The 26,269-nt window shown below is 52.7% G+C and overlaps 1 protein-coding gene across 1 annotated transcript; it reads right to left on the reverse strand.

The window, feature by feature from the left end:
* Positions 1-6,704: 6,704 nt before the first annotated feature.
* Positions 6,705-24,917, reverse strand: NR2E1 (nuclear receptor subfamily 2 group E member 1). Its single transcript, NM_001171323.1, has 9 exons — positions 24,893-24,917; positions 20,419-20,564; positions 17,471-17,558; positions 15,735-15,970; positions 13,915-14,061; positions 11,736-11,832; positions 11,199-11,348; positions 10,840-10,945; positions 6,705-6,867 (listed from the first exon to the last, which is right to left on the reverse strand). Exons 1-9 carry the CDS (start codon positions 24,915-24,917, stop codon positions 6,705-6,707), a joined length of 1,158 nt encoding a protein of 385 aa, NP_001164794.1.
* Positions 24,918-26,269: the final 1,352 nt, after the last annotated feature.

Genomic DNA, 26,269 nt, shown 5'->3' on the forward strand with positions numbered 1-26,269 from the left:
TAGAGATACAAGTGCCAAGTGAGGAAGAAGGCTGCCTGGCTTGCCTGGGGACCGAGCCCATGACCTTGACCTTCTCGGGGCACTGACTCACTCATGGTTCCCCAGAAGAGCACTGAGCACTTTGGCATGTCAGGAAGAAGCCCAGGATATGTGGCAACATCCTGGTTTCTTCATCAGCACCTTTCCTGCCGTGCTGCTCACAAGCTGTCTCGCCGCGCTCAGCTAAAAATGCGGACAAGCCTCCGGAACAGCCTGTGTGCCACTCAGCAGTATCCAGAGAAAAGAGCCACTTCACCCTACAAAATGGATCTCAGAAATCTGCAGGCACTGTCTAAGGGGCAGGCCATGTAGAAAATAAACCATTTGTCATTTGTGGAATGCATGCTGGAGTAATTCAGTTACAGAATCTCGCTCTTCAGTATCAAAGGAGAGATTGTTTTATTATTTTTATTTTCATTTTATTCAAAAGGGAAACCCAGAGTGAGAGAGCAAGAGAGGGAGAGAGAGAAAGAGAGAGTTAGCATTTGCTAGTGTGTTCCAAAATGCCAGCAACAGCAGGGGCTGGGCTTGGCTTAAACTAGGAGCCAGGAACTCAGTCCTGACCTCTCACATGGGTAGCAGTGACCCAAGTACTTGAGCCATCATCTGCTGCCTTCCAGGTTATCCATTAACTGGAAGCTGGATCAGAATCAGAGTAGCTGGGACTCGAACCCAGGCCTTCCAATACAGAATGTGGGCCTCCCAAGTAGCAGCTGCCCTACTGCTGTGCCAAATGCCTTTCCCTAGAAGTGATTATTTTTTGAAAGTAGTTGAGGGGCCGGTGCCATGGTGCAGTGGGTTAACCCTCTGCCTGCAGCACCGGCATCCCATATGGGCACCAGTTCAAGTCCTGGCTGCTCCTCTTCTGATCCAGCTCTCTGCTATGGCCCAGGAAAGCAGTAGAAGATGGCCCAAGCCCTTGGGCCTCTGCACCTGTGTGGGAGACCTGGAAGAAGCTCCTGGCTCCTAGCTTTGGATTGGCGCAGCTGTGGCCGTTGCAGTCATTTGGGGAGTGAACCAGAGGAAGGAAGACCTTTCTCTCTGTCTTTTCCTCTCACTGTAACTAACTCTACCTCTCAAATAAATAAATAAAATCTTTAGGGAAAAAAAAAAGAAAGTAGTTGAGGTGAGTGGCACAGCAGTTGAGCCACTGCTTGGAACTCCTGCGTCACGTATCAAAGTGCCTCATTTAAGTCCTGGAAACTCTGCTCGGATCCAGCTTCCTGCCAGCACACAGCCTGGGAGGCAGCAGTCCATGCTTCAGTCACCTGGATCCCTGCCACCCACATGGGCGACTCAGGTTGAATTCCTGGCTCTTGACTTTGTTGTAAGCATCTGGGGAGTGAACCAGGAGATAGGAGATTTCTCTGTCTCTATGTCTCTTTTTGTATGTGTGTGTGTGTGTCTCTCTCTCTCTCTAAAAAAAAAAAAAAGTTTAAAGTTGTATAATGGGCAATGTAAGATTCTTAGCCAAGCAGCCTGGAAGTGGACAGCATTAGCTGAGCTGATTTTACATTTTCACCCACCGATTTTTTCACTGTGATACGGCTGCTCTCAGCAGTTCACAGAAGTGGGTTGAATTGATAAATGTGGGAAACCAATCCTGACCCACGGGGACAGGGAAGAGACCTACTTACCTAGTCCAGTGGGCACTGTAGTGGGGACATAGTCCCAGTAGAAACATATGCATTCTCCATATTTTTCTTCTTTTTTTTAAGGATTTTATTTTTAAAAATATTTTTATTTTATTTATTTGAAAGAGTTACAGAGAGAGGTAGAGACAGAGAGAAGGCTCTTCCACCTGCTGGTTCACTCCCCAGATGGCCGCAACAGCCGGAGCTGCGCCAATCTGAAGCCAGGAGCCAAGAGTTCTTCCGGGTCTCCCACATGGGATTCAGGGGCCCAAGCACTTAGGCCATCTTCTACTGCTTTGCCAGGCCATAGCAGAGGGCTGGGTCGGAAGAGGAGCAGCTGGGACTCAAACCGGCACCCATATAGGATGCCAGCACTGCAGGCCGGGGTGTTAACCCACTGTGCCACAGCGTTGCCCCCGTATTTTTCTTCTTAAAAGAAATTTATCGTTTTCATCTACTTAAGAGGCAGAGTAACAGAGAGACAGAGAGAGGGGCAAGAGAACGCTGCATCCACTGGTTCACTCCCCAAATGCCTGTAACAGCCAGGGCTGGTCCAAGCCAAAGCTCAGTTCAACATCTGAGTCTTCCACCTGGGGTGGGAGGGTCTCAAGCACTTGGGCCATCATCTGCTGCCTCCTAGGACACCCGTAAGTGGGGAGGAGGATCAGACACAGAGGAGCCAGGACTCGAACCAGCACTGCAATATGGGATAAAGGAGTCCCAAGCGGTGGCTTAACCTGCTGCACCACAATGCTCACCCTACTTCCTCTGCGTTTTTCTAACAGCTTCTGAAGCATCCGTGAAGCCTGTGTCTGATCAAGCACTTTTAAATTCTGAGCAATGAGGGGGCTCTCTGATATCCTCTAGGGAGGGGCACCAGTTAGTACAAGCCTTTGGGAGGGTCTTGGGATGCATCAAAATTAAAAATGCATCATATCCATGACCCAGCAACACCACTTCGAAGAACTTGTCCGACAGAACAGTCCTGCAAATCCACCAAAGTGTACGTACAAGATGGGTTCTTTTCAGTAAATTTATCTTGGTGAAAATCTGCAAGAAACCCAAGCATAGCAGATAAAGCTGCCATGTGTAACACTGGCATCGTATATGGGCACCGGTTCAAGTCCTGGCTGCCCCTCTACCAATCCAGCTCCCTGCTAATGTGTCTGGGAAAAACAGCAGAAGATGGCTCACGTGTTTGGGCCTCTGTATCCACCTGGGAGACTCTGAAGAAGCTCCTGGCTTTGGCCTGGTACAGCCCCAGTCATTGTGCCATTTGGGGAGTGAACCAGTGGATGAAAGATCTCCCTGTGTGTCTCTCCCCCACCTCTGTTACTCTTTCAAAAAAATAAAATTAAATCTTAAAAAAAAAAGGGGGGTGGGGTGGCCAGTGCTGTGGCATCAGGTAAAGCCGCCACCTGCAGTGCTGGCATCCCATATGGACTCCTGGCTCCTGGCGTCAGATCGGTGCAGCTCCGGCTGTTGTGGCCAATTAGGGAGTGAACCAGCAGATGGAAGACCTCTCTCCCTCTCTCTCTCTCTGCTTCTCCTTCTCTCTGTGTAACTCTGACTTTCAAATAAATAAATAAATCTTTAAAAAGAAGGAAAGAAACCCAAGTCCATCAATAAGGAATTAGTTGGATAAAGTGTAGCCCATTCATAGAATGGAATCTTCTACAGATGTGAAACGGAATGGGGTAGAGCTGTATGTGCCTAGTGGGAGAAATAGCCTTGAACAACAACAACGAAAGATCCACAGAAAGTGGAGTGCTTCCGTTTTGAGAAAATGATTAAGGAAGACAGCCACTGTCTCTGGCCAATGGCTTCAGTTCTTGGGTTCCTAAATTGCCTTTAAAATCTTCAACTATGAGTAAAATAGTTTGGGAGTCTCAATTCCTGAACTCATCCCCTGTTCTCTGTCTTCCCTTGTAGCAAAAAAACAATTAAAAGTAATTCAGGGGCAGGCATCTGCTGTAGCACCAAGCTAAGCCACTGCTGAGTGGCTGGAATCTGTCTGAGTGCTTGGGATCGAGTCTCACCTCCACTCCTTTTTTTTTTTTTTTTTTTTTTTTTTTAGATTGATTTATTTACTTGGAAGTCAGAGGCAGAGAGACAGAGACAGAGACAGAGAGGGAGAGAGAGGTCTTCCATCTGTTGGTTTATTCCCCAAATGGCAGCAATGGCCGGAACTGGGCTGATCTGAAGCCAGGAGCCAGGGACTTCTTCCAGGTCTCCCACATGGATGGCAGGGGCCCAAGCACTTTTGCCATCTTCAACTGTTTTCCCACACCATTAGCAGGGAGCTGGATCAGAAGTGGAGTGGCCAGGACTGGACCCAGCACTCATATGGGCTGCCGGTGCTGCAGGCAGAGGCTTAACCTCCTGCGTGGAATGCTGGCCCCAGAGTAGCAATTTTCAATGAACTTGCTTAGCCTCTTGCACCTCTGCACGCCCCATGATAGGAAGCTACTCTAGGGAAGCTGGCTGTCCAGAATGAGGAACCCCTGGCACACACTGGAACCCACAGCACAGCCTGAAGCCAGGTCCACCTGAGCCCAGAAGCCCTGCAGAGCCTCAGGTGCCAGCAGTCCTGTGGGCAAGAAACAAGTTTGTTGCTGCCTGCTTTGGAGTTTCTTTGTTACTCAGCATTATTGAAGCAAAACTTGACTAACAAGTAGATGAACAGCTTTGAGCCATCATCATCACCTTTGGTCTTTGATCTTGTATTTGTATTGGATTCTTTTGTTTTTCTTACAAAATAAAGCATTATAGAAACACCTAGGGCCGGCATTAAGGCATAATGGGTTAAGCTGCTGCCTGCTGGCTGGCATCCCGTATAAGTCCTGGCTGCTCCACTTCTGATCCAGCTCCCTGCTTAGGGCCTGGGAAGGTAGTAGAGGAAGGTAGTAGAAGGTAGCCCAAGTGCGTAGGTCCCTGCAGCCACGTGGGAGACCCGGATGAAGTTCTTGGCTCCTGGCTTCGGCCTGGCCCAGCCCTGGCTGTTGCAGCCAGGAGTGAACCAGCAGATTGAAAATCTCTTTCTTCGGCCAGCACTACAAAAAGGCTTTAACCCACTGTGCCACAGCCTGGCCCCCTGTTGGCAAATATTTAACTTGTTAAATATAAACAGTGTTGCAAGGAACAAGGGCATGGCTGGTTGAACTTTCACACATGCAATCTGCAAGGTCATTTTAGCCAACAGCTGAGGCAGGAGCCACTTTATTTGGAGCTGCCACTCACAAGGAGGCCAGACAGCCCCCTGGCCTGGGGCATCAGTGACTTCCACTGCTGGGCTCTGGCTGTGGGGCCAGTGCGCTGAGACTGGCTGCAGACATCGGATGATCTTCCTACGACTCTTTCCTCATCTCATTCACCAATACAGGCTTTCCTGCTTTGTCTTTTTGATCACTAAACGATTTCAAGTTTCTGGTGAGGACTGAGATGTTGGCAAGAGAGGTAGAAGCAGGAGAGGGATGGATGGAAGACAGTTAATCGGCCTCTCTCTTTCTCATACAGCAATTTTTCTAACAGATGCAATTACATGTGAGGGCTGTAGAGAACGGAATCTTATGTTTTATTTCTTTATTCATCATTTTACAAATGGGACACACTGTAAGGAGGAAATTGTCTTTGTAGTTCCTTTCTCTCGGCTCTGGGCTGAGTTTCAGTTTTAACACCAGCTGCAGCCACCTTGTATCTGGTGGGTGAGAAGCAGCCAGCGAAGAAGGCTAAGAAATCAGGAAGAGCACGCTGAAATTCAATATATTTTTATTCTTTGTAAATACAATGAGTACAACCTTTTAACTTCACCAATCGGTTAATCCACTTTGTACAGGGAAAGTTGGACTCATCCTATGATAGTCCAAGTGCTGAATTTTGTCCTCAGTGCTAGTACCTAATAAATCACAATGTGAAAAGTACAGCAGCTATTTAAAAACGTTTGTTTCTACGTTTCTGTAAGTATAGATCCATACCAAAGGAGCAGCTTACAGTGTAGGATGGGTGTGTGTGTGTGTGTGTGTGTGTGAGTGCGCGTGCACACACATGCACTCAAGGCTTTCCTAGAAACCAGAACTTTCTGAAAAGCATCGCAGAGTCTCGGGCTGTTAGCAATGGGTCAGTCTTGGAGTTCCTTCTGGCACGTGTCCGTGTTCACTCACTCTCCGGTGGGACTCACTGAACCACGAGTTGGGGCCCCCACTGCCTTTGGTTTCAGCACTGTGTTAACAGGACAGCAGTCTGCCTCCCTCCGTCACTCGTCTCCACTTTATTTGGTTTTGCTGTTTGTATTCCTCCTCCCTCGACTTGTGTTCTTTTAGTAAAGCTCTCCTAGTGTCAAGCTGTTACCCAACCCGAAGTCCTGGTGAGAATCTCTTTCGTCCACCAGTTCCTTTGACAAGGTTGCCTGGCCTCCAGCATTAAAAATAAACAGGAAAAAGCAGAAGAAAGCAAAAACAGAAGGAAAAGAAAGAAAAATGAAGATAGAGAAAAAGCAAATCACACGCATCAGCTACTTTTCACTTATTAACCCAGTCCCGAAGGCCACTCCACGATGTGTTACAATAGAAGGGGACTTTTTGATAATGCTTGGATTTAGACCCTAACCATTATTTTTAGAATAAGTGCTCCGACAGAATACAGTTCAGGCTGCGGTCGATGTCACGCACAGAGCTCTATTTAACTTCGTATGCTACAAGGAAAGGAAAGCACTAGTTGTGTTTCAGCATCGGATGGGTCAGCCCCGCCTCCCAGGTGAGAGGCCCGGCCTGTGGCAACCCCAGTTCGCCCCCTCCCAGGGCACTGCTCAGGCGGTCCTAGTGCCCACCCCCTTTCCTCCCGGGCCACCCCACCCTGGCCGAGGCAGCAGGCCATGGTTATGCAACTGCTTTGTGTCAAGTGGCATTTTTCTTTCCTGAAGGCTACACATCCCCAGTGCACGCTCCCTGCAGGGTTGGTTAGTGGAGGCTTGTTCTCCAGGGGCAGCCGTTCATCCGCTGCGGTCCCATCCTGCAAAGCGGGTCCTCGGAGGGCTTAGATGTCACTGGACTTGTACATATCTGAAAGCAGTCTTGTGATTGGCACGTTGCCGATGGTTTTTTTGAAAAACACCTCTTCTATGGTTGATGGGCTAATAGAACGTAAAGCTGGCAAGAGCAACAGGAGTTTTCCAAAGCGACAGGGTTGAGTGGGGTATCTGGAACATGAGAAGCCATGAAAGCAAGGTCAGAGTCCATTACGAATGAGAATCAGTGTCTTACACTTGAACACACATCACCCCCGGAAAGATCTCCTGATTTGGGGCCTCTTGAATTATTACATGTAGTGAAGCCCCAGATAGCTGTTAATGTTCTTGCTTTGCCAACAGCTAACTCAAGACCCAGAGAACATAAAAACAATGGTGCCAAAGTCACATGGCGCTTGCTTTCTCTCTCTCTCTCTCTTTCTCTTTCTCTCTCTGCTAGCAAAAGGATTGCATCTATTTTGGAGGAAAAAAATAGAGTTAAGAAACATGATACTACTTGCAAACCAAATAATAAATTTAAGGTGTCACTGTAGAAAAAGCCCAGGGTGTATCTTCAAGAGGCAACGACTTTGAGCAGTCCTTGTCTCGACTGTTGAGGAACAGGTTTTGTTTTGTTTTTGTTGAACTATTTACTTAGTATTGAGTTGGTCTTCTGTGTATAAAGTTAATCAAAAATGGATCTTACTGAAGAATAGGACTGGGAATGGGAGAAGGAGGAGGGAAAGGGGTGGGAGGGTGGGTATGGTGGGAAGAATCGCTATATCCTAAAGTTGTACTTATGAAATTTGTATTCCTTAAATAAAAGGTTTCTTTGGAAAAAAAGAAGAGAAAAAAACCGGGGTGGTGATGACGAAGGCAGCAATAAAATCCATATTTTCACATTCTCAGGGCTCCTTTGCAAGGCCATTTCTCTCAAATAAAATGGCTTCTTTTTTAAGCAGTTCTCGAAATTATTATTCAGACATTATACTTTGTCACTCTCAGGAATAATTCCATCTTTATTACGCTGCAAATTAAAGACTCAGTTCTGTTGGGTGGCAAGCCACCCAACTTTCATGTCAATGAAATTGGCATACAATTAAAGATGTGACAAATTGCTTAACAGTTTCCTCTCTTGCTGTCCAACATGCATGTGTGCTCAGATGGGCAGGTCCACTTTGCTGCTGTCTTTAGATGCCTGGGAGCTACCTCGTCACTGGCTCCTGCTCCGTCTGTAGCTGAGAGCTTGGAATCAAGGGTCAGTGCACTCTGCACTGCAAACCTGAAAACCTGAGCTCCAGGGACACACATCCGTGACTGGGTCAGGGTCAACCCGGGCCATGGGGTGCTAGGCACTGAGAAGCAGCCACATTCCTCCAAAGGCATCTGGGAGCTTCGGTTCACAGGCTGCTGACCCCACCCCACACGCACAATGCATGAAAACAACCTTTATGCTGATCGCTAGCTTTAGGCATGCAAGAGTCTCTTTCTCTCTCTTCCACCGGATAGGATACTTATCCACCTGGGCCTTTGAGGCCCTCTTTTGGCTCTGTCACTGCCCAGCTGCATGACCACCCACGGACAAGAGCCACCAGACCAGAGGAGAGCGCTAACCCTGCAGCGAGCGAGTGGGCAACAGCCCTACCTACACATTCTCAGCCACTTGGGCAGCGTCCACCCCTGGTGAGAAACCATAGCAGGAAGAACTGCCTTCCAAAAGCGTGGATTTTGGGAGAACCCATGGACAATTAACTCTTGATTTGCTGTAAATAAATTATCTACTCATCTACGCACCTACTTCTTTGATCCTTTAGTTGGATTAGACTGTCAGCAAGATTTGTCTATTCTACGTGGAGTCCTGTGCTGCTCAGGGACCACAGCAATGTGGGGGGTCTGACTGCTCTGAGTTATCTTTTAGAATATCTATGCCCTGACTTCATCCACAAGCAGGAATAACTAGAAGATGCTCTTCAAGTTTAAGTGTTTGGAGCCTACCACAGACTGGAGTATTTGATCTTCAGCTATAACCCACTGTTTGTATGAAATGTCCATTACTACCTTTCTCCTTAACATCCTTAGATAATTACAGAAAGAGCTTATACGGCTGTAACACACAACTCCCTCAGTTTGCATGTTCAATTTCCATTTCAACTGTGGGCTGTATTTTTCTAGACAGGAAAGTGCTAGAGGAAAGAGTGCTGATTTGAAGGAGCCAAGAAATGAAGCAAAGTTGTTTTTGTCACGTGCGTGACCAAGATATTAATGTTGTTATCGCTGTAGCTATCATGAAATAAGAATTCCTTGCCCAAACAGAAATGTCCCTTCCCTGAAGAATTTCCTTGTTTCCGGGGTGAGAGAAATGTAGTGTATCCACTGCTTCTTTAAAATAGATGGCTGTAGGGAGTAGTGTTTAGTCCCATGTCCAAGTACCTGGCTGCTGACTCCAACTTCCTGCTAAGACAACAGCACAAGTAATTGGGCTCCTGACACCCTGTGGAAGACCTGGATTGAGCTCCTGGATCCTGCCTGCAACCTGACCTAGCCCCGGTTACTGTGGGCATTTGTGAACCGGCAAATGGGAGCTCTCTCTCTACACATATTGGTCTCTCTCTCCATCTTTCTCTTTCTGCCTCTTTACATACAACAGGTTGTTGTTAATCTGGGGCTGCGTTCTCCTGGGTCCTCCTCTCAGCAGCTCCTGCTGTGCCAGGCTCTCTGATGCCCATCCCCCACCTCTGGCACCTCCACCAGCTCCCCACTGCCTCTGGCGCTAGCCCTTCTGCCCCACTGACATCCCCCAGCCACCATCCAAGGACCAACTCACAGGTCCCTTCCACCAGTCAGTCTTTCTGATGCCCCTCACCCTTCACCCCTCCAACTAGAATGGGTCTCCCAGTGCCCACTGTACATCTCTCTCCTCTCTGTTCTGAACTGCATCACATCTCTGACCCCACACATGGACAAAGGGTCAGCCTCTTGTTCTCTCTGGCGTCCCACACTGCCTGTCTGGCACTCTGCACATAACAGGTGCCCAGCAAAGCCTTGACTGAATCAACCACTGGGTATCCATTCTTCTCAGTTTGGTCTTACTCACACAGGAATGGCTCTAAATGTCAAAGGCCACTTAGGAAGTTGGTGTTCAGTAGGAAAACAAGCGCCCAAATTATGGGCTGCTCCTTTCTATAATTTTGAACAAATATGAATCACAGACTATAGGCATATTCTGTAATCAAGGTGTGCCATCACTCAACACAGTTTCAGGGATATTCCATGGACAGGGAACTATTTCATTCATTCAGTATTCACAAGAGGATTTATGATAGAAATGAGATCTGAGTAGCAAAGATACCATGCCCCATGGACACAGGTGACTGGAGATTCCTCTGGCCTCCAGAGTGAGGGAGGCATTAACAGCCTCCAGCACAGGGTATGTGGCTGAAGTTGAGATGACAGGGACAGCTGGCCAGAGCCCCTTCCAAGATCAATTAAGGGGAGAAACAAGAACAGTCCCTCTGCTCTAACCAATGCTCTCTAAAAGCATTTATTCACTCATTCATTCATTCTCATCTGCAAATGGAATCAGAAAGTCTACATTTTGTGCTGGGCCACAAGGAGCTTTTCTGGAGCCCTAGAAACAGAGTTTCCACAAATAGCCAAGATCAGCCTTTGCCATTGGGCCCTGCTTGGCCACAAGGAGTGTAGTGGGCACTCTGTTCTGAAATAACTCCACAGATACCGATCACCAGAGGCACACAGCAGCAGTTAGGACAGCGTTTGTAAAGACAGTTTCTCTGGAAAGTTCGCTGGTCCTTCTATCTGGGATGGGCATCTGCCCTTTCTTCAAAGGATGCGTGACCACCCCCTAATGTATCAGCCTTCATATTCTGCCTTCCTTCTCGACCCTTCCCACATCCAGTCACACAAGTGTGATCAAGTGTTTAGATGGATTGATTTGTTCAGCCAAGGCAGCTGTAATATGTCCAGCGATGGTCCTCTAATTTGATTTGCCCACGCTGAGAAATGGGTGAAGACATGGATCCTAGGTTAACGGTCTGGCAATAGGATAAATGGTCACAGTGTTTGGACTGGATTGTCACTGTCTGCTCACACATTCACAACGGAAACAATTTTCTGAAGCTCACATTCAAGGCAAGCAAAGATCACCTGGTATGGATGTAGCTGTTGAGAGTTAGCTGCGCCTCGTCTTGAAGAGCTGCAATGGCGGCAGCGTTCCGGAAACTCCTCAGCTCAGAACCACTGTGTGTGGGAACTAGAAGTGAAGACCAAGAAATTGTGATATGCAGCACAGGAAATGCTGTGGGACATGCCTCCCTAGAAGTGGGTGCCCATCAGGGGATCACGCAGGTCCCCACAGCTGTCAAAGATGGTGCCAGCCTGGGAGTGTCAACGCCCTTGGAAACCATCATCGCCTTTTGCAAAGGTCAGTCCGGACTTTGGGGTGGCTGATCTAGGGAGGTGGCAAAACCGGGGCAGGAGAAGAGACGGGGTCCATGCCTGCTCACCAGCTTTGAAAGTGACGATGCATTTCAGACAGGCAAATTCAGTAGCATCCAACCGGAGTTGTCGAAACCGAGCCACCACCTCTTGCAAAGCCTGTATTTCAGATATGACCTTGTTCAGCTTCTGGGAATCTGTGTTGTCACCATTCATGCCTAGAATAAAAATATGGGCTAAATACTCTAATATGAAGGCATTTTCATGATTTAATATTGATTTTTGACAAAATCCTGCATATCAATATCTATTCAATTGTCACTCTAAGATATCTGGTTCCATGTAAACTGGCTATATTGTATGAAAGTTAATATAAAATCTTCTCTTGGATGATAACAAACACAGTAATTTGCATTTAAATAACAATGCAAGCAGTCATGAATACAACAAAACAACATTATTTGCATTTAAATATAGATTTATAAATGACAGGTATACTCCATTGTTCAGCAGGAATTTGTTATTCTTTACATGTTGTTCTTTTTTCAGTAATGTATTTTTATGGTAATTTCTACAACAAAGTCATTAAATTGTGCAATTCTTACCAGATACAGCCAGTAGAGTGTTAGCATCAACCGGAATGGCCCATTGTGCTATTCCTAGAACAAACAGTTCTCTCCAAGCATCTTCCAAAAGCATCAGCTGTCATACAATAGATGTATAATATAATATAGTGTGTAATTTATAAATTTATAAACAATTTCAATATGTAAATTTCCATTATTTTTTAAAAGTGTTTTAAATGCTGGTCTTGGTAAAAAAAATTTTTTTCCTGAATATTCTGGCTTTCCCTTATTTTCCCATATGTCCCATTTTGAAAAGGTGCCTCCAGCTATGCACATGTGTCTGAGAGCCAGCTATTTCTGCTCCCCAAGGGTTGCTCCCACCAGCAAAGGGTTTAGCCCTCCTGTCCTGCATCCACCGGCTCCTGGCCATTCAGCCACACCATAGACCCAGCCTCTGTGCGATGCCCCCGGCAGCCGAGCAGGCGGCCTCCTTCCCTGTGCAATGGGGGCCCCATCTTCCTGGAGGCATGGGGGTGGGGGGGCTGGGCTGGGAGAGAGACCGAGAGAAAGAATCACTAATTCCCAAGAGGCAGGCAGGAAAATCAGGCTGTAATTATGTTAATCGGGTAGTGCTGAGTTTACCTCATCTCACTGCCTGATTTTTCTGAGACTCATAAGTGGACAGCATCAAGGTGCTTGTCATTTTCATTCTAATAAAATGTGCTACTGAATATTTAAAATGAGAATCTGTCTCCTTTTCTAAATGAATGTACCGGATTCCACTTCACTATTGTTTGCTTGTTGTCTGAGGGTTTCCACCAAATGGTTAAGTGGCAGACAAAGTAAATTTTGTTTGGATTAAAGAGTTCACAAATACTTATTTTGAGAAAAAATAGCCAACTTACAACACACACACACACACACACACAGTAAATGGCTAGAGCCCAACAAGTACACTGGGCAAAGATACGACACAACCACCTTGGAAAATCTCTATTTTTGCATTTTGAAAAACCTCTCAAAAACCAGCCAATTCTGGATGAATTATGTGAAAAAATGTCCTTTTAGGAGTTAAGAGCTGCATTGTGAAGGCCAGCAGGCAAAATCACAATGATACTAAATGTTGAATTTTCAAAATGCTTTTTACTTTTAGTGTTATTTCATTAAGTACAGGAAATAACAATTCTATGGGAAAGGCAAACACTATAGACTCCTGGCCATATTTGTAAGTTCCTGCCATGAAAAAAAGAACATCGCATGCTGGAGGATTAAATGTTTTTAGTACACCGCTTGGTCTTTCTGCAGGAAACAGCTTCATCTAAGCGGCACTGTTATGCTTTAATTGGGTATTAAATGAGTTGAAGAAATAAATCCTTTGCTTTTAGAACCATATGTTATTAGCCTGTTGGGGAATCTGTCATTATTTTCCATGAAAATGCTGGTAACAGCCAACAATTATGAATGTTTCGTTTTCTTCCTTTCCCTTTAGGTTAGAAAAATGCTGGCAGGGGCCATGTCTGATAATCCTAACAACAAAATTTCTGAGTTTTGGTACAATGCAATTTTTAGCTGCAGATAATTGTCCTCCCTCTGAATGTCATTTACTACCACAGAATTATGCAAAATGCCTATTTGTTTACAAAATCTCTAAAAGCACTTCAAGAATCAAGGGAGATGCTGGCCTGCAGGAGCTGGGCAACGCACCCGGTGAGCCCACCGCCGATAAATCGGTAGCCAAGACCGACTCTCACAGTGGAGACACAAAACCGACGATGCAAAATCCTGAGGCTAGCTCCAAATATCATATGAGATGGAATGCTCTTACCACTCTCCATTCCTCTTGGTTCCAATATCCTTAGGAAAACACTTTTATCAACAGTTTTAAAAATCATTGAGATACTTAAATTTAAGATTCAGTTCAATGTTTCTGTTAAATCAAGGTGAGAGGGAAAGAGCAAGCGGTCTATGCGTCCGTCATAGAGCAGACCCAGCCTTCCTGAAATAACATAATGTGGTTTCTGATGAAGGGTTCCCTAGGTAGATATCTGAACTCACAGAGGGATGCTAATAATAATGAACAGCTTCCTCCTTACTGTGCAGACCGCATACCTGCCTGAGGGCTTTTATGCAGGCAGCACTGAGGGTTTTAAGGCTGAACTTGGTGGCTTATTTCCCCAACCTCCTGCCTCACAGGATCTCAGTGCCCTGCTGGTCGTACCTGGTCTTGCAAAGACAGCGTGGAGAAAGCAGGCACACTCTTGGCCCACTTGATGCTCATGAAGAGAAGCCTGGCGGCGGATTCACACACGGACTCAGTGGCCACCTCGTAGAGATACATGGGGGTCCCATTCACTTCATGGGGGTACTGCGAGGGGAAGACAGAGACACTTGGAAGTGAGGACGCCACAGCTTTGCAAGAAGAGCCAACCGTTTCATGTTCTAATTACAACGAGGAGCGGGAGAAAAGGGAATTTGGCCGTTTTGCTTCAGTGCGCTGGTGCCAGAGTTGAGTAGGGACCAAGCAGCCCCACCCGCAGAGTCTGAGAAACAGTCCTCATTGCAGAAGGCCAGTTTCCACTTCCTGCAGGCCACTCCCTTCCAGAGGGGCGTCTGGCTTTTCTTTCCCCTGCAGCACAATTTTTCCCAGGGCTGAGCCAGGCCTGGCTCCCAATTTTAGACAAGAGCTGCTTGCATTTGTGTAAATAAAAATAGATGTGAAAAAAGTATAAATTAATAGGCATCCCAAACACAAATATGCATATGAGTATTTTTAGAAAGGATTAGTATATTATGGAAATATTTCAATTAGACATCTTAATCATTCACAGAGCATTCCCATTCATAACTGACAACATATTCATAACACTACTTTCCCGAGCTTATTATACACATCAAGGGTAAGAAAGCAATATTAAATATTGTGTGTGTGTGCATGTGCCCAGGTGTCTGGCTTCCCTCAGCGGGGGGCTGCAGCTGGCCTTCCTCTCTGGAGGAGGATCGTAGGGGGGTCTCTTCTGGAGTGGGGCCTGGGATAGGCCCAGCTGGAGGCCTGAAGGGTGGTCCCTAGGTGGCAGCCTTTCCAGTTGGTTCAGGCTATGTCTCTGCTAGTAGGAACTTGATCCTGCTATAAATCCACACAGCTCACAAGTGAGGGAAGGAAGTGTGGAAAATGAGGCAGGATTCCTGAACCTGTCCTAACAAGTGAGCACCACAGGTGGGAGATGTGTTGCATGGGATTGTGCCACCACTTGTCACTTGAGAGACCAGCATCCCATATCCCAGCGCTGGTTACAGTCCCTGCTGCTCGGCTTCCAATCCAGCTCCCTGCTAATGTTTCTGGGAAAGCAGCCAAGGATGGCCCAAGTGCTTGGGTTCCTGCCATTCATGTGGGAGACCAGGATGGAGTTCCTAGCTCCTGGCTCTGGCCTGGCCCAGCCTGGAATGTGGCAGGTATTTGGGGCTGGACCAGCAGATGGAAGTGTAATCTCTCTCTCTCTCTCTCAGAGCCTCCCTCTCTCTCTTGTCACTCTGCCTTACAAATTAAAAAAAAAAAAAGTCTTTAAAAACAGGAAAAAAAGACAAACAGTAACAACCTGAGCTCCACACTTCTCTCTTGCATTAGGTACCCATCACTTTTCCCAGGACACTGGATCCAGGAGATTTGCAACTGCATCTGTTCTCCTGGCCTCCAGGAAGGCTGCCTTCTGGGTTTAGACAGGGACCCACCCCCACCCCCACCCCTAGAACCTATGGGTGTTTCCTAAAGGCACGAGCACCTGGGCTGCACCCCGAGAGGGAACTTCCAGGGGATGGGCTCGCGAGTCCACATTTGCAGCAGCCCCGAAGGCCACTAGACTGTGCGCCCATGGCTGAGCACCCGTGGCTCCACCACAGCCGGAAGCAGAAGGCCTGGAGCTCCCTGCTGAGACAAGCGGAGCACCCGGGGCAGCACCATCTTCTGCCTGACCTCCTCAGGGCTCAAGAGAACAGGGTGCGTGCCTTTCCCCACCCAGCCCCCACCTCGGCTAGATCACTGACCTTGGGCGTGGGCTGAGCCAGGCTTACGAGGGTTTGCCGCTCCGGGGTGGCAGCCACCGCGGCCAGCTCCAGGCCGTGCGGCTCGAGCTGGGTGACCGCGGTGAAGAAGGCGGGCGCGGGCAGGGCGGCCGAGGGGAAGTGCGCCGCCGCCCCGTTCTCCTCCTTGTGCCCGCGGAAGTAGAGGGCCACTTGCTTGCGGATGGTGGACGTGCGGGGCCCGCGCTCATGTTGCACGGCTGCGGAGACAGAGGGATGCGGGCGCGCCTGGTATTGGAGACGCCGGGACCCAGAGCCGCGACCGCGCGACCCGGCCAGACGCCACATCGGAGCAGGCCAGGTCACCGGAAAGTGACGAGAGGAAAGGAGAGGAGACACGAGAGCGGGAGGCACCCCGAGATCACCTGCCCCTACAAACGCGGTTATGGGAGCTGGGGCCGAGAAGACAAGCCGGCAACCCATGTGCCACGCCCACAGCCGGGCCTCAAGACGCACGAGGGGCGCTCTCTGAGAGTTTGGGTCTTCTCCCACTCCGGGGGTCGCTGGGAAGCCAGAGACCCCATAGGCCTGGGGAGCGTCGCGCACAGCGAGGCACATACTTTCCCAGCTAGGTTCGGGGTCCACTTCCTCTACTCCCAGGCTACACCACCCCCCAAAATGTTTTCCGGCTCCGGGTGCGCCTGGAGAAAGGGGGACAAACCCCGGGGACGCGGAGCGGAGGTGCGGGCTGAGGGACAGCCGGTCTGGGAGTGTGCTGGAGGGAGGCAGGGGAGATGTGAGAATTACCACCAACAGTTTAAACAAACAAATTAATTCAGGGCAATCTTCCGCCCGCCGAGCTTGACAACTTGTCAATACATAAGTGCAACAGGTTTGCACGCTCGCTCCTGCTTCCTGCGCCGCTGAGCCAAGAGTTCTGTCGGGCAGGAACGCAGCCTCCTGGAGCTGCCACCCAGCTCAGGCCGCCGCCGCTGCGAGGCCCCAGTCGGTGCGCGGCGCCCAGGCCCCACTGCGCCCTCCCAGCAGGCCCCTCCACCCCTGGCCCGGGCCTGGGGCGCCCTCGCCAGGCTGCAACGTGGGACGCAGCTGGGACTGCGCTCTGCGGCCCGCCGCGTTCTTGCTGTACCCCTCTGCGAGCTTTCTGGGAGCCAGGCGTCCTCTCGGCCTCCTTCTCTCTCTTTGCCGTGTTACTGAGAGGAGACCCGGGACAAGCCGGCATCGACCTAATGGGCACACTGATTTATGCATCTTGGTGAATTTGCAAACAAGACCTCCAGATCCCACGCTTTCCTGTCTGTGGCCTCCCTCCTCCTACACGGCATGGTCACTCAGTCCCCGCGGTGTGCTCCCTAGAGCCTGTCCAGACGGCAGATGCTGGAGAAGGCTAACAGCTTAGGGGTGGCCACGAAACGCTGCAACCAGAGGCGAGGAGACGGCTTAGGACCAAGAGACAGGCAGTGTGTGCAGGTCCCCAGCAGCCTGGGGTACCCCGGAGCGCCGCCTTCCTGGGGGTGGTTGTGGGCATTGACCTCACTCGCCCTGGGGAGTTCAGCGGGGCCGCGTGGGAGCTCCTGCCGAGGGCCGGGGAGGTACCCTTGAAAGGCTGAGGCCATTCCCAGAGTTTGGAAAGCAGCGCTGGTGAGATGATTTACATGCACAGGAGTGCCGTGTATTTTCTGTACATATAATTTACTTAGTACTCAATCAACATTACCAGAAGAAAGGAATGCACTGATTACCATCTTTGTTCATGTTGACTTCCAAACACTTCTTCAGGCGACACGCCCTGCACTGGTTCCTGTGCGTCTTGTCCACCGGGCAGCCTCCCTGGAACAGAGCGCGGGTGGTCAGAGGCCCCCAGGGTTTCAGCGGGGCACCCGGGGCCCGCAGGGGTGGCCCAGGGCCGGGGAGACGAAGGGTTCTTCAAGCAGCAGAGCGCCTGGCTCGCCGCGCGGGAGGATCTCGCGAGAGGGCCGTCCCCGCGTCCCCGGGACCGCGGGATTCAGGACCGGAGACAGCGACCCGGCCGGGCGGAGAGGCCTCGGAGCCCGGCCCGGGAGCAGGCTTGCGGGTCAGGCCACGCCCCGATCCCCTCCCGCCAACTTCTCTTTCAAGTCTTGGGGTGTATCGCTTTCTGTTACTTTCTGGAGGAGCCCATGAATCTCTCGCATGTATGGGTCCTTCTCCTGTTCGCTCACTTTGGCTTCTGTACTTGAGGGCATCCTTAGAAACAGCACGTGGAGAGCCGTGTTACAGGCCAGACTCCTCCGGGAATTACGAACACACAGCGGCTCCCCCATGGGGGGCCGCAGGTGGGGGTGGGAAGGGACGCGCCCAGGGCCCGGCAGATCTGGAAACACCCACCGCGGACACATGCCCAGGAAGTCAATATGATGGACTGTCATCGAAAATGGCACTAAGGACTGAGAAGAGACAGCCTGGTGACTGATCAAACCCCGAGGCATGAGAAGAAATACGTTTTACCTAGTGCAATTTTCCGGTGGGGGGGGGGAGCGGGAGGAGGAGGGATGGGACCACTGAAAGAGGAAATCCATAGGTAAAGTGTGGGCATTACTCAGTGTCAGGGGTCATTTCTGAGGGACACACCCACAGGCAGATAGTCAGATGTGCATATGTGTATTTCATACACAGAAAATACCTAAGAAATTCCATACTGTCTGATATTTATGTAGGTTGCTACTACTCCATATGTGGTGGAGAGAAAGAGAATAAAATAAACCTGTTTTTACTTTGCTTCATAATCTCAAAAATGCATATGCTCTGAAGCTGGAGTAAGTTCACTTTCCCCCTGAAATATCCCTTAGGGAAAATGGCACAGTGGAATTCCAATTTTAGGAGACTACCGCTCTCCAAGTTAAAATGTGTTAATTTGCTTGAAATAAAGGTGGGGCTGGGGCTCATCACGATTCCCAGGGGCCTTCAGGATGGTTAATAAAAGATTAGAATGTTATTTACTTAGTCTTAGGCTAAGAGAGAGAAAGGAAGTCACGTTTGTCCCTAGGAGAATTCTTCAGGACATTTTGCTGGCTTGAGAAATTTGTTGTTGGATGTAATCCATGTCTGGCCTCGAATGCTGTCTTCCCAGTGCTCTGAAAACCATGCACATGCAAAACGGGAAACTTCCTTAGGTCTGAAGTGTGTCTTCCAATCAGATCAAGCACATCGAAATATCTGCAGCCCCAGAGAAGGGCAAGAGCCTCTCTGGGGCCCATTTATTCTCTTTGCAAAGAGAGGAACACCAGCTCTGATGAGTCTATTATCGCTTTTTTTGCACACTGCTTGGACAGATGTCAATAGGTTTGGGTTGATAGTCATCTCCTTTTCAAATAGCAAGCATAAGATCTGAACATTTTGATTCTCAAATTTTGGGGTATTGCATAAAATAGAGTGCACTCCCCATAGAAGCCTGATCAAATCTGGTAACCCAGTCCCACAATCCTGCAGGGCTACTGGGATGCAGTCCTATGTGTCTTTGGGTTGATGTGTCCTTGCAGAGAAGCAGAAAGTGGTGCAGATCTGAGCACCCAATTAAACAGGTAATGGGGTTGGAAGCTTCGACTAACTTTTCCAAACACAAATGTCTTCTTGTTGCTGGTATGGATGCCAATCTATCAGAAATTGATACAAGCAAGACTTGGCTTCAGGAAAAGATACCAGGTTAACCCACTAGCTCCAGATGCTGCATTGGCTCACGTCTACATCTGTTTTAATGATGAAAGTGCTTTACTGTTTGGGTTCCTGACCAATGCATTGTCAGGGGTCTCCCCGGAGGGTGAGGGTAGAGGGCTCTGGGCTGGCTAAAATGAGCCTATGACTGAGCAGGAAACTGAGCCAAGGACCATCTACTGGCTCCTTCTGGGAGCTTTTTCTCACATGTAACCTATGCCCCAGCTGTTCCATCTCTCTGAGACAGCTCTGCCTGCTCAAGACAAACTGGAACCAGCAAGGCACACCTTCCAAGCAGAGTCGCACCAAGGAGATACAGGGACCTTGGGGAGGGTCCCAGGTGCACATTCCTTTCAGCCTTTTCTTCCTTGCCCTGCCAGTCTCCGACAGGTCCCCGCTAAAATCACAGGGGCACTGAAACCTCACTGCCCCCCTGCAGAGCAGGCTTATTGCTTCTCACAAGTGGAAAGGGCCCACTCTCTCAGAGAGCACCAGGGCTCCCTTCCAAGTGGCCAAGGCCCGCCTTGGATCTCAGCTAGCGTGGGAGGTGACCTCGCCTCACATGCCCAAGTGCTTTTTACTTCTGCCATCCCTGGCAGTGGTCAGGCAGTGCTGCAAGGAATAGGGTGAGGGGGCCAAAGAGGGACGGGGAGGGAGGAAACAGACCAGAGCCGCTCTCCTGCTTGCTACTTGCGGTTTAGTAACTAAAGTTTCTGGGTGTGGACCTCACCTAGGGTCAACATCCATCAGAGAAGGAAGCAAAACAAAACAACAAAACTTCCTAGGGAGACTCCACGAGATTTCATTCCGACTTCCTCCTGCGCGGCCGCACCTTAGCCGGCCTGGCCAGAGCCAAGGGGCCTCGGAGATTAGGCTAGCGGGAGGAGGGAGGCAGGGAGAGGTCAGGGCCCCCTCCCGCTCCTGCCGGCCGCCGGGGAATGCAGGGGAGGCCTTGGCACACACAAAGACGGGGGAGGCAGGGCGCCGCTGGCGGAGGTACCTGGTTTCCAGATTTGCAGACATACGTCCGATTCCTTCGGATGCTCCGTTTGAAAAACCCCGAGCAGCCGTCGCAGGCGTAGACCCCGTAGTGCTTCCCCGAGCTGCGGTCGCCACACACCTTGCAGGGAATGTCTAAAATGCGGCCTGAAATCGCGGGAAAAGCGGGCAAGGCGGGAAGGGGCGCGAGGGAGAGGAGGGCGGGGAGGAGGGAGGAGAGGGGAGAGGGGGAGAGAGAAGCTGGGCAAGCTGACCTCTGAAGGGATTAGCACCGAGGCTGCGGTAAAAGCAAATAATGAAGTGATTTTATAGCTAGACTTTTTTTCCTTGAGCAAGTGTCAGTTTCCTACAATGAGCATTATTCATGCACCGCTACGTGTATTTGGGTCTCGTCTAATCGCCGGGGCCCGTTTCGGAATAAAAGACGACAGAGGGCCGGCGCGGCGACGCGGGCCGCCGCCGCCTCCCGGCTCGGCTCTCGCACTCCGCAGAAAGAGAGAGGAGAGAGAGAGAGAGAGAGAGAGAGAGAGAGAGAGAGAGAGAAGAGGTTAGCGCGCGCGGAGACAAACTTGCAGCGTGCAAGGGAGGAGGAGACCAGCACGCTCGGCTGGAACCGGGGACGGCAGCTGGAAGGCAATCGGGTTCTCTCCGAGCTCCGCCGCGCCGTTGTTATTATTAGGATGATGATTGTGATGCTAATACTCCGATTATTAACGATAATAAGGGTGGTGGTGATTGTCCAACTTTCGCTTTACCTCTCACAAAAACGCTTAGGGGAGCGCTTTGGAGAAATCAGGGACTTGGGGGGGAAGATGTCTCGGCAAAGCAGCGGCCGGCTGAATCTTCGAGAGGCGGCCGAGGCCCGCTGCGGGCTCCGCGGGGGCTCGGCAGGGCAGGCGCTGCCCCGCCACCCCGCATCACTCGTCCCCCATGGACGACCTTCGCAGCCTGGTTCTGGGAGGGGCTTTTCTTGTTTTCCCGCCGCTGTCGGGGGCTGATTTTCCCGGGCTGTCCCCTGCGGATCCCCCCCCCCCCCGCAAGCCTGCGGCGGCCACGGACCCCTCGGGAGAGTCACTCCAGAATCCCCGACTGGGGGGTCTTTCTTTCCCTGTAACTTCAGGAATCCAACAAGTGCCTGAAGCGGTTTATGGGGACCTGGAAATCCTTCCTCCCGCAAAACAAAGCGGGAATGAAGAACAGTGATAACACTCCAGTAAAAAAAAAAAAAAAAAAAAGTAAAATCCAATCGTTGGTAACAGCTTAGAGCCACTTGATGTTTCCGCGTTACCTGTCCAGGGTCTGCCACTTAGGCCGGGCCGACCTTGCAACTCCGGGGGCATTTAGGCCGGGGTGGGGCGAGGCAGGGGTGTCCGGCCCCGGGCGGGCAGCGAAGGCGAGGGCGGCCCGGCTGCCGCAGCGTCGAACCCGGCCCGCACCCCAGGCCCCGGGCCTCGGCCTCAGGTGGGGGCGGGGGAGCGCGGGGGAGCGGGCGGGGCGGGGGCTCGGTGACGAGCAGGCTCGGCCCGGGTAATTACAACCCTGCCACAGCACCTGCCTATAGAGCCACCAGTGACCCGTCAAAAAGAGTAGCATGGGAATCCGGACCGCCACAAAGGCCGGCGGGGAAGGCGCGCGGCGCGGTGGCCACCGCGGGGCGGGCGGGGAGGCTGCGTCGGCGGAGGGAGGGGCCGCTGCGGGTCTCGCCTTGCAACCCCGCGGGCCTACCACTGGTCCCCAGGGAGCCGGCTGTCGGGCTGTGCCGCCGTGCCCTCACTCAGGGTTTCAGGGACCATCTCGCACAACGCGCGCTCCCCTGGCCGCGCCGGGGTCCGCGTTCGGGGTTCAGCCACGCTGTCACCTCGGCTGTCCTCTGCCCCGTGGCAAGACAAGCAATGAGAGGAGCAGTGACGGGGTCCCTTCCCCCTATCCCGCATCCCCAGCCGGACAGGACGCACAGGACACACCTGCTGGAGAGCCCAATGCGGGTGGGGGCAGACCGGGGTAGGGTGGGGGACCCTCCCCGGGCTTCCAGGGCCGGGCCACAGCAGGTGGCCGCCGCCCCTACCCCAGGCCGCCGCCACCGCCGCGGCAGATTAGAGGCTGAGAGCTGAGCGGGGCGGGGCGCGGCCCTGGCTGGGGGACGCGAACATTCCGGGGCCCCGCAGACCTGCGCCTCCGACTCGCCACCCGGCCGCGCTGAGGTGACTTGGGGTCACGAGACTAGCTGGGTGACCCTGCGGCACAGCTCCTCGGAATGAGCCAGCCGAGCGAGATCCGACGTTTCCCGAGGCTGGGAAACCGTTCTTAACTTCCCTCGCCAGGGGGTCCCCTCGGGGCTTTTTGTGTGTCATAATTGCCTAAAGATATATGGCAGCTTCGATTACTGTAATTACCATCAGAGGCTGTTGAAAGAAGTTAGTCTGGGCTGCGGGGGTGACTGGCCAGGGTCTCGTTACCACCCAGGCAGGGCTCCGGGTGACATCGCTTTGCCCTCCAGCCGCGCGAAGCCCAGCCCGCCGGGAGCCAGAGCCCTCGCCCGCCCGGCCGGCCGCTGACCCGGCCCGCTGCGCGCCGACCTCCTGGCCGCCCGGGGCCGCGGGACCGCAAGTTTCGGGCCTGGCTGCCGCCACGGGTCTGCGGAGGGCCCGCAGGCGGCGGCGGCGTGGCTGGGGGCTCAGAGAGGGGGTGGACGCTGTCCCGCGCGCCCGAGAAAGCTCAGCCGCGGCGGCTCGACCTGTGCTGGGTGCTGGAGACGTCCGAGGCCCAGTTCAGGCTCTTGGGAAGTGGGCAGGCTCCAAAGTGTCCCCCGTGTGCCCGCTGGGTCTCCGCGCCCGCACCGTCTCTCGCCCCCCATCCCCAACCCCAGGCCTCGCCTTGCTAGGCCCCCGGCGGCTCGAGCGCAAAGGCCCGAGATGCCTACTCCAAGGGCCCCGAGGCCTGTCCCGGGGCAAGCGAGCTGGGAGGCCCGCCAAGGCCTGTGGGCTTCGGGGTTCGCCATGGAGACCTGGAGGGCATCAGGAAAGGTCTCCTTCTGCGTCTTCCGACAGGGACGCTCACGCCGCGGAAGCAGGCGACGAAAAGCGGGCCCGCCTGGTTTCCCAGAACTGGAACTGAAGCGGGCACCAGTGTAGGCCCGAGGCCAGAGGGAGAGTCCTGCCCAGGGGTCCTCTCTGAACCGGGGCCTGATTAAGGTTCTTCTGACCTCCCAGCTCCCTAACTCCGAGAATTCCTCCTTTTCTCTTTCTGTGCATGGTCATTTTGCTCTATTCCTTTTTTTTTTTTTTTTAACCACAACACGCAAACCAAAACAAACGGACAAAGTGAAAACACAATCTTACTTCTTTGCGGGGAGAAGGGGGCGGGAATGGCATCCCACTTGAACGGGGCTTCTTGATCACTCCTCAGAAGTGTCCTGAACGCTCCCAACTTTTCAAAGCCTCGGGACAATGCGCGGGTGGGGGTGGGCAGGAACGCACGTAGCGCCAATAAAACGCTGTGGGCGAACAGAACCCGGGCAACAGGAGCGCAGGAGGACTCCGGGGTGTGGGACCGCGGCAACAGCTGCCCCCAGCCTCGGACTCTGGAACCCGCATCCCCCCGGAGAGTCCCCGGAAGGCGGGAACTGAAACGGCCCGGGGTGTGGGGGAGATCGGAGCGCCGCGGCCGCGCCTGCCCAACACCGGCTCAGGCCCGCCGGTTCTCCGGTGCATACAAATGCCCTCGCACACCCACAGCTCCGCACCCCGGCGTCCCGCGCTGGCGAGAGGTCGGCTGCAGCGTGGCGGGCCTTGTTGGAAGCCAGCGGCTAAGGAAGTTGCAGGAAGGCGAGAAGCGCGCGCAGGAAGCAGGCCGCGCGCTCCTGCCTCCGCGGAGCTCCAGCTCGAAAAGTGCTCGGGATTAGGGCTTTGGTCCTGTCTTTGCTAGAGTTGGCTCGTCATACTTTAAATTCCCCAGTTATGACCTACGCGGATTTAGGATTAAGGGAAATGTGACTTTTAAATGGTTTCTGCTTCCCAGTTTGCAGGATTATTTGAAACAGCTAGAAACGGGGTGCGAAGCATTCCATTCAAAATCCGCTTTGCCCAGAGTTGCTTTTGCGCGCTGGGGGCTAAGAGTTTTGAGCGAGCGTGTTACTGTGCGGCCTCCTGGAGCTGCGGCCCGGTTCCCGGCCCCGTCGCACCCCTCTCGACCCTGGTGGCTGGACCGGGGGCAGCTCTCGGGACTGCCGGCCTGCGGGGCTCGCCACCTCCCCACCGGAAAGAGGGAGAACCCGGCAGTCCCGAGCAACGAAACTGCTCTCCCCTAGCCACCGATCGCTCCAACTCTCGGTCGACGAGAAGCTGGGCCAAAGCGCACACTCCCGCTAGGGTCCCTCTCCGGAGCTCGTGGCCAGTCCCGTGGGCTGGCCCTCCCGGCCTCCCCACCCACCCAGGTTGCGCGCGCCTGAGTCCCGCGGCGGCCCCCGAGGTACCCACTTGTTGATCCAGCCGGCTTGCTCATGCTGGCGGTCCCGGGGCGGAGCGGTTGGTGGGCGCCGCCCGAGTCCCTGCCGGCAGCGCCCGCCTCGCCGCCGGGCGCCGCCGCTCTCCAGCCGCGCTCCAGCCTGCGAAGCCCCTCGAGCCGGACAGGTGGGTGTCGGTGGCGCGCTGCGCAGCTCTTCGGGCGCTCAGAATTTGTTCCACAGTGGAAATTTCTGCATCCTTAAATGTCTTCCCGGCTCTTGCAAAAACTGTAGCTGCTGGGGCTGTTGTTTGCTACGGACACACGCATGGACAGACAGACGGCGGGACGGACGGGCAGACTGGAGAAGAAGGGAAGACAGCCAGAGGAGCACTGCGGGACAGAGACGGAGACACGAGAACGGCCTCCCTACGGAGCACCAGGGGCGCCAGCCCCCGCTCTCTCCATCCCTGTCACTCAATCTTCCGTCTCTCGCCCCGCAGAGGCGTGCGGAGTGGGCAGGTCTCTGCAGCCCGCCGCTCTTCCACGCAAAGCAGGAACCACCGCCGCCGCGGTCTCAGAGGCTGCAGGGCTCCGCGCGGCCGGAGCCGGGCTCCGGCTGGGAACGCCGGGGCGCTGGGAAACCTTCCCCGGGAAGAGGCGGCCGGGCCCCGGCTTCCGGGCAGAGGCGCGCACGCAGCGGCGAAGGGTCCCCGAAGTTCATCAGCGCGTGACTTTGTGCCTGTCGCTGCGGGCTGGGTCCTCTGTAATATCTCCAGAAGCGCTGTGACAGGCAGCCGCGGGGAGGGGAATAGGGCGTCCCTGGCCCACTTAGCTTTTCCCCCAACTCCTGGCGGGGTCTGACGTCAGCCATGTGCGGGGAGGAGATGGGAAGAGGGAGGGGGTTAAATGCTAATGATATTAATGAACCTCCAAGCGGCTCCCGGAGAAAATGCAGGCGCTCTGGGAGCTGGCGAGTTGGAGAGCGAACGTGGGAGTGCGGCTCCGTGAGCGCGTGCTGGCGAGGACGGCGCTGCTCTCGTAATAAAAATGAATTATTAGATTTCATGGCAAGGGAGAAGGGGCGGGGTGACGGGGCTTCCTCAGAACGCTTCCCTCCCTCTCTCCCGAATGCCAGACAGACACATTCGTGGAAGGAATTGGGTGGCTATGTGTGTGCGTGTGATTGTGCGCGCCGGACGTGGCCATGTGAGTTGGTTCGTTCTTGGTCCCGTGCCCCTTCTGTTGGGTAAAACTTGGATCTGGCCCGAGGTGAGTGATTTATTCATTTTGCAACTGTCTATGGCGAATCAGAGCCGAGGGCGCTGTGCGTGGACTGGGGGCCTGGGACGGGGGCTTCCGGAGGCTCCGCGTTCCTTCGGCCTTTGCGCGGTGGGGGTTTTGGGCACCAG

This window comes from Oryctolagus cuniculus, chromosome 5 (genome assembly GCF_964237555.1).
Source record: "Oryctolagus cuniculus chromosome 5, mOryCun1.1, whole genome shotgun sequence".
Classification (NCBI taxonomy): domain Eukaryota; kingdom Metazoa; phylum Chordata; class Mammalia; order Lagomorpha; family Leporidae; genus Oryctolagus; species Oryctolagus cuniculus.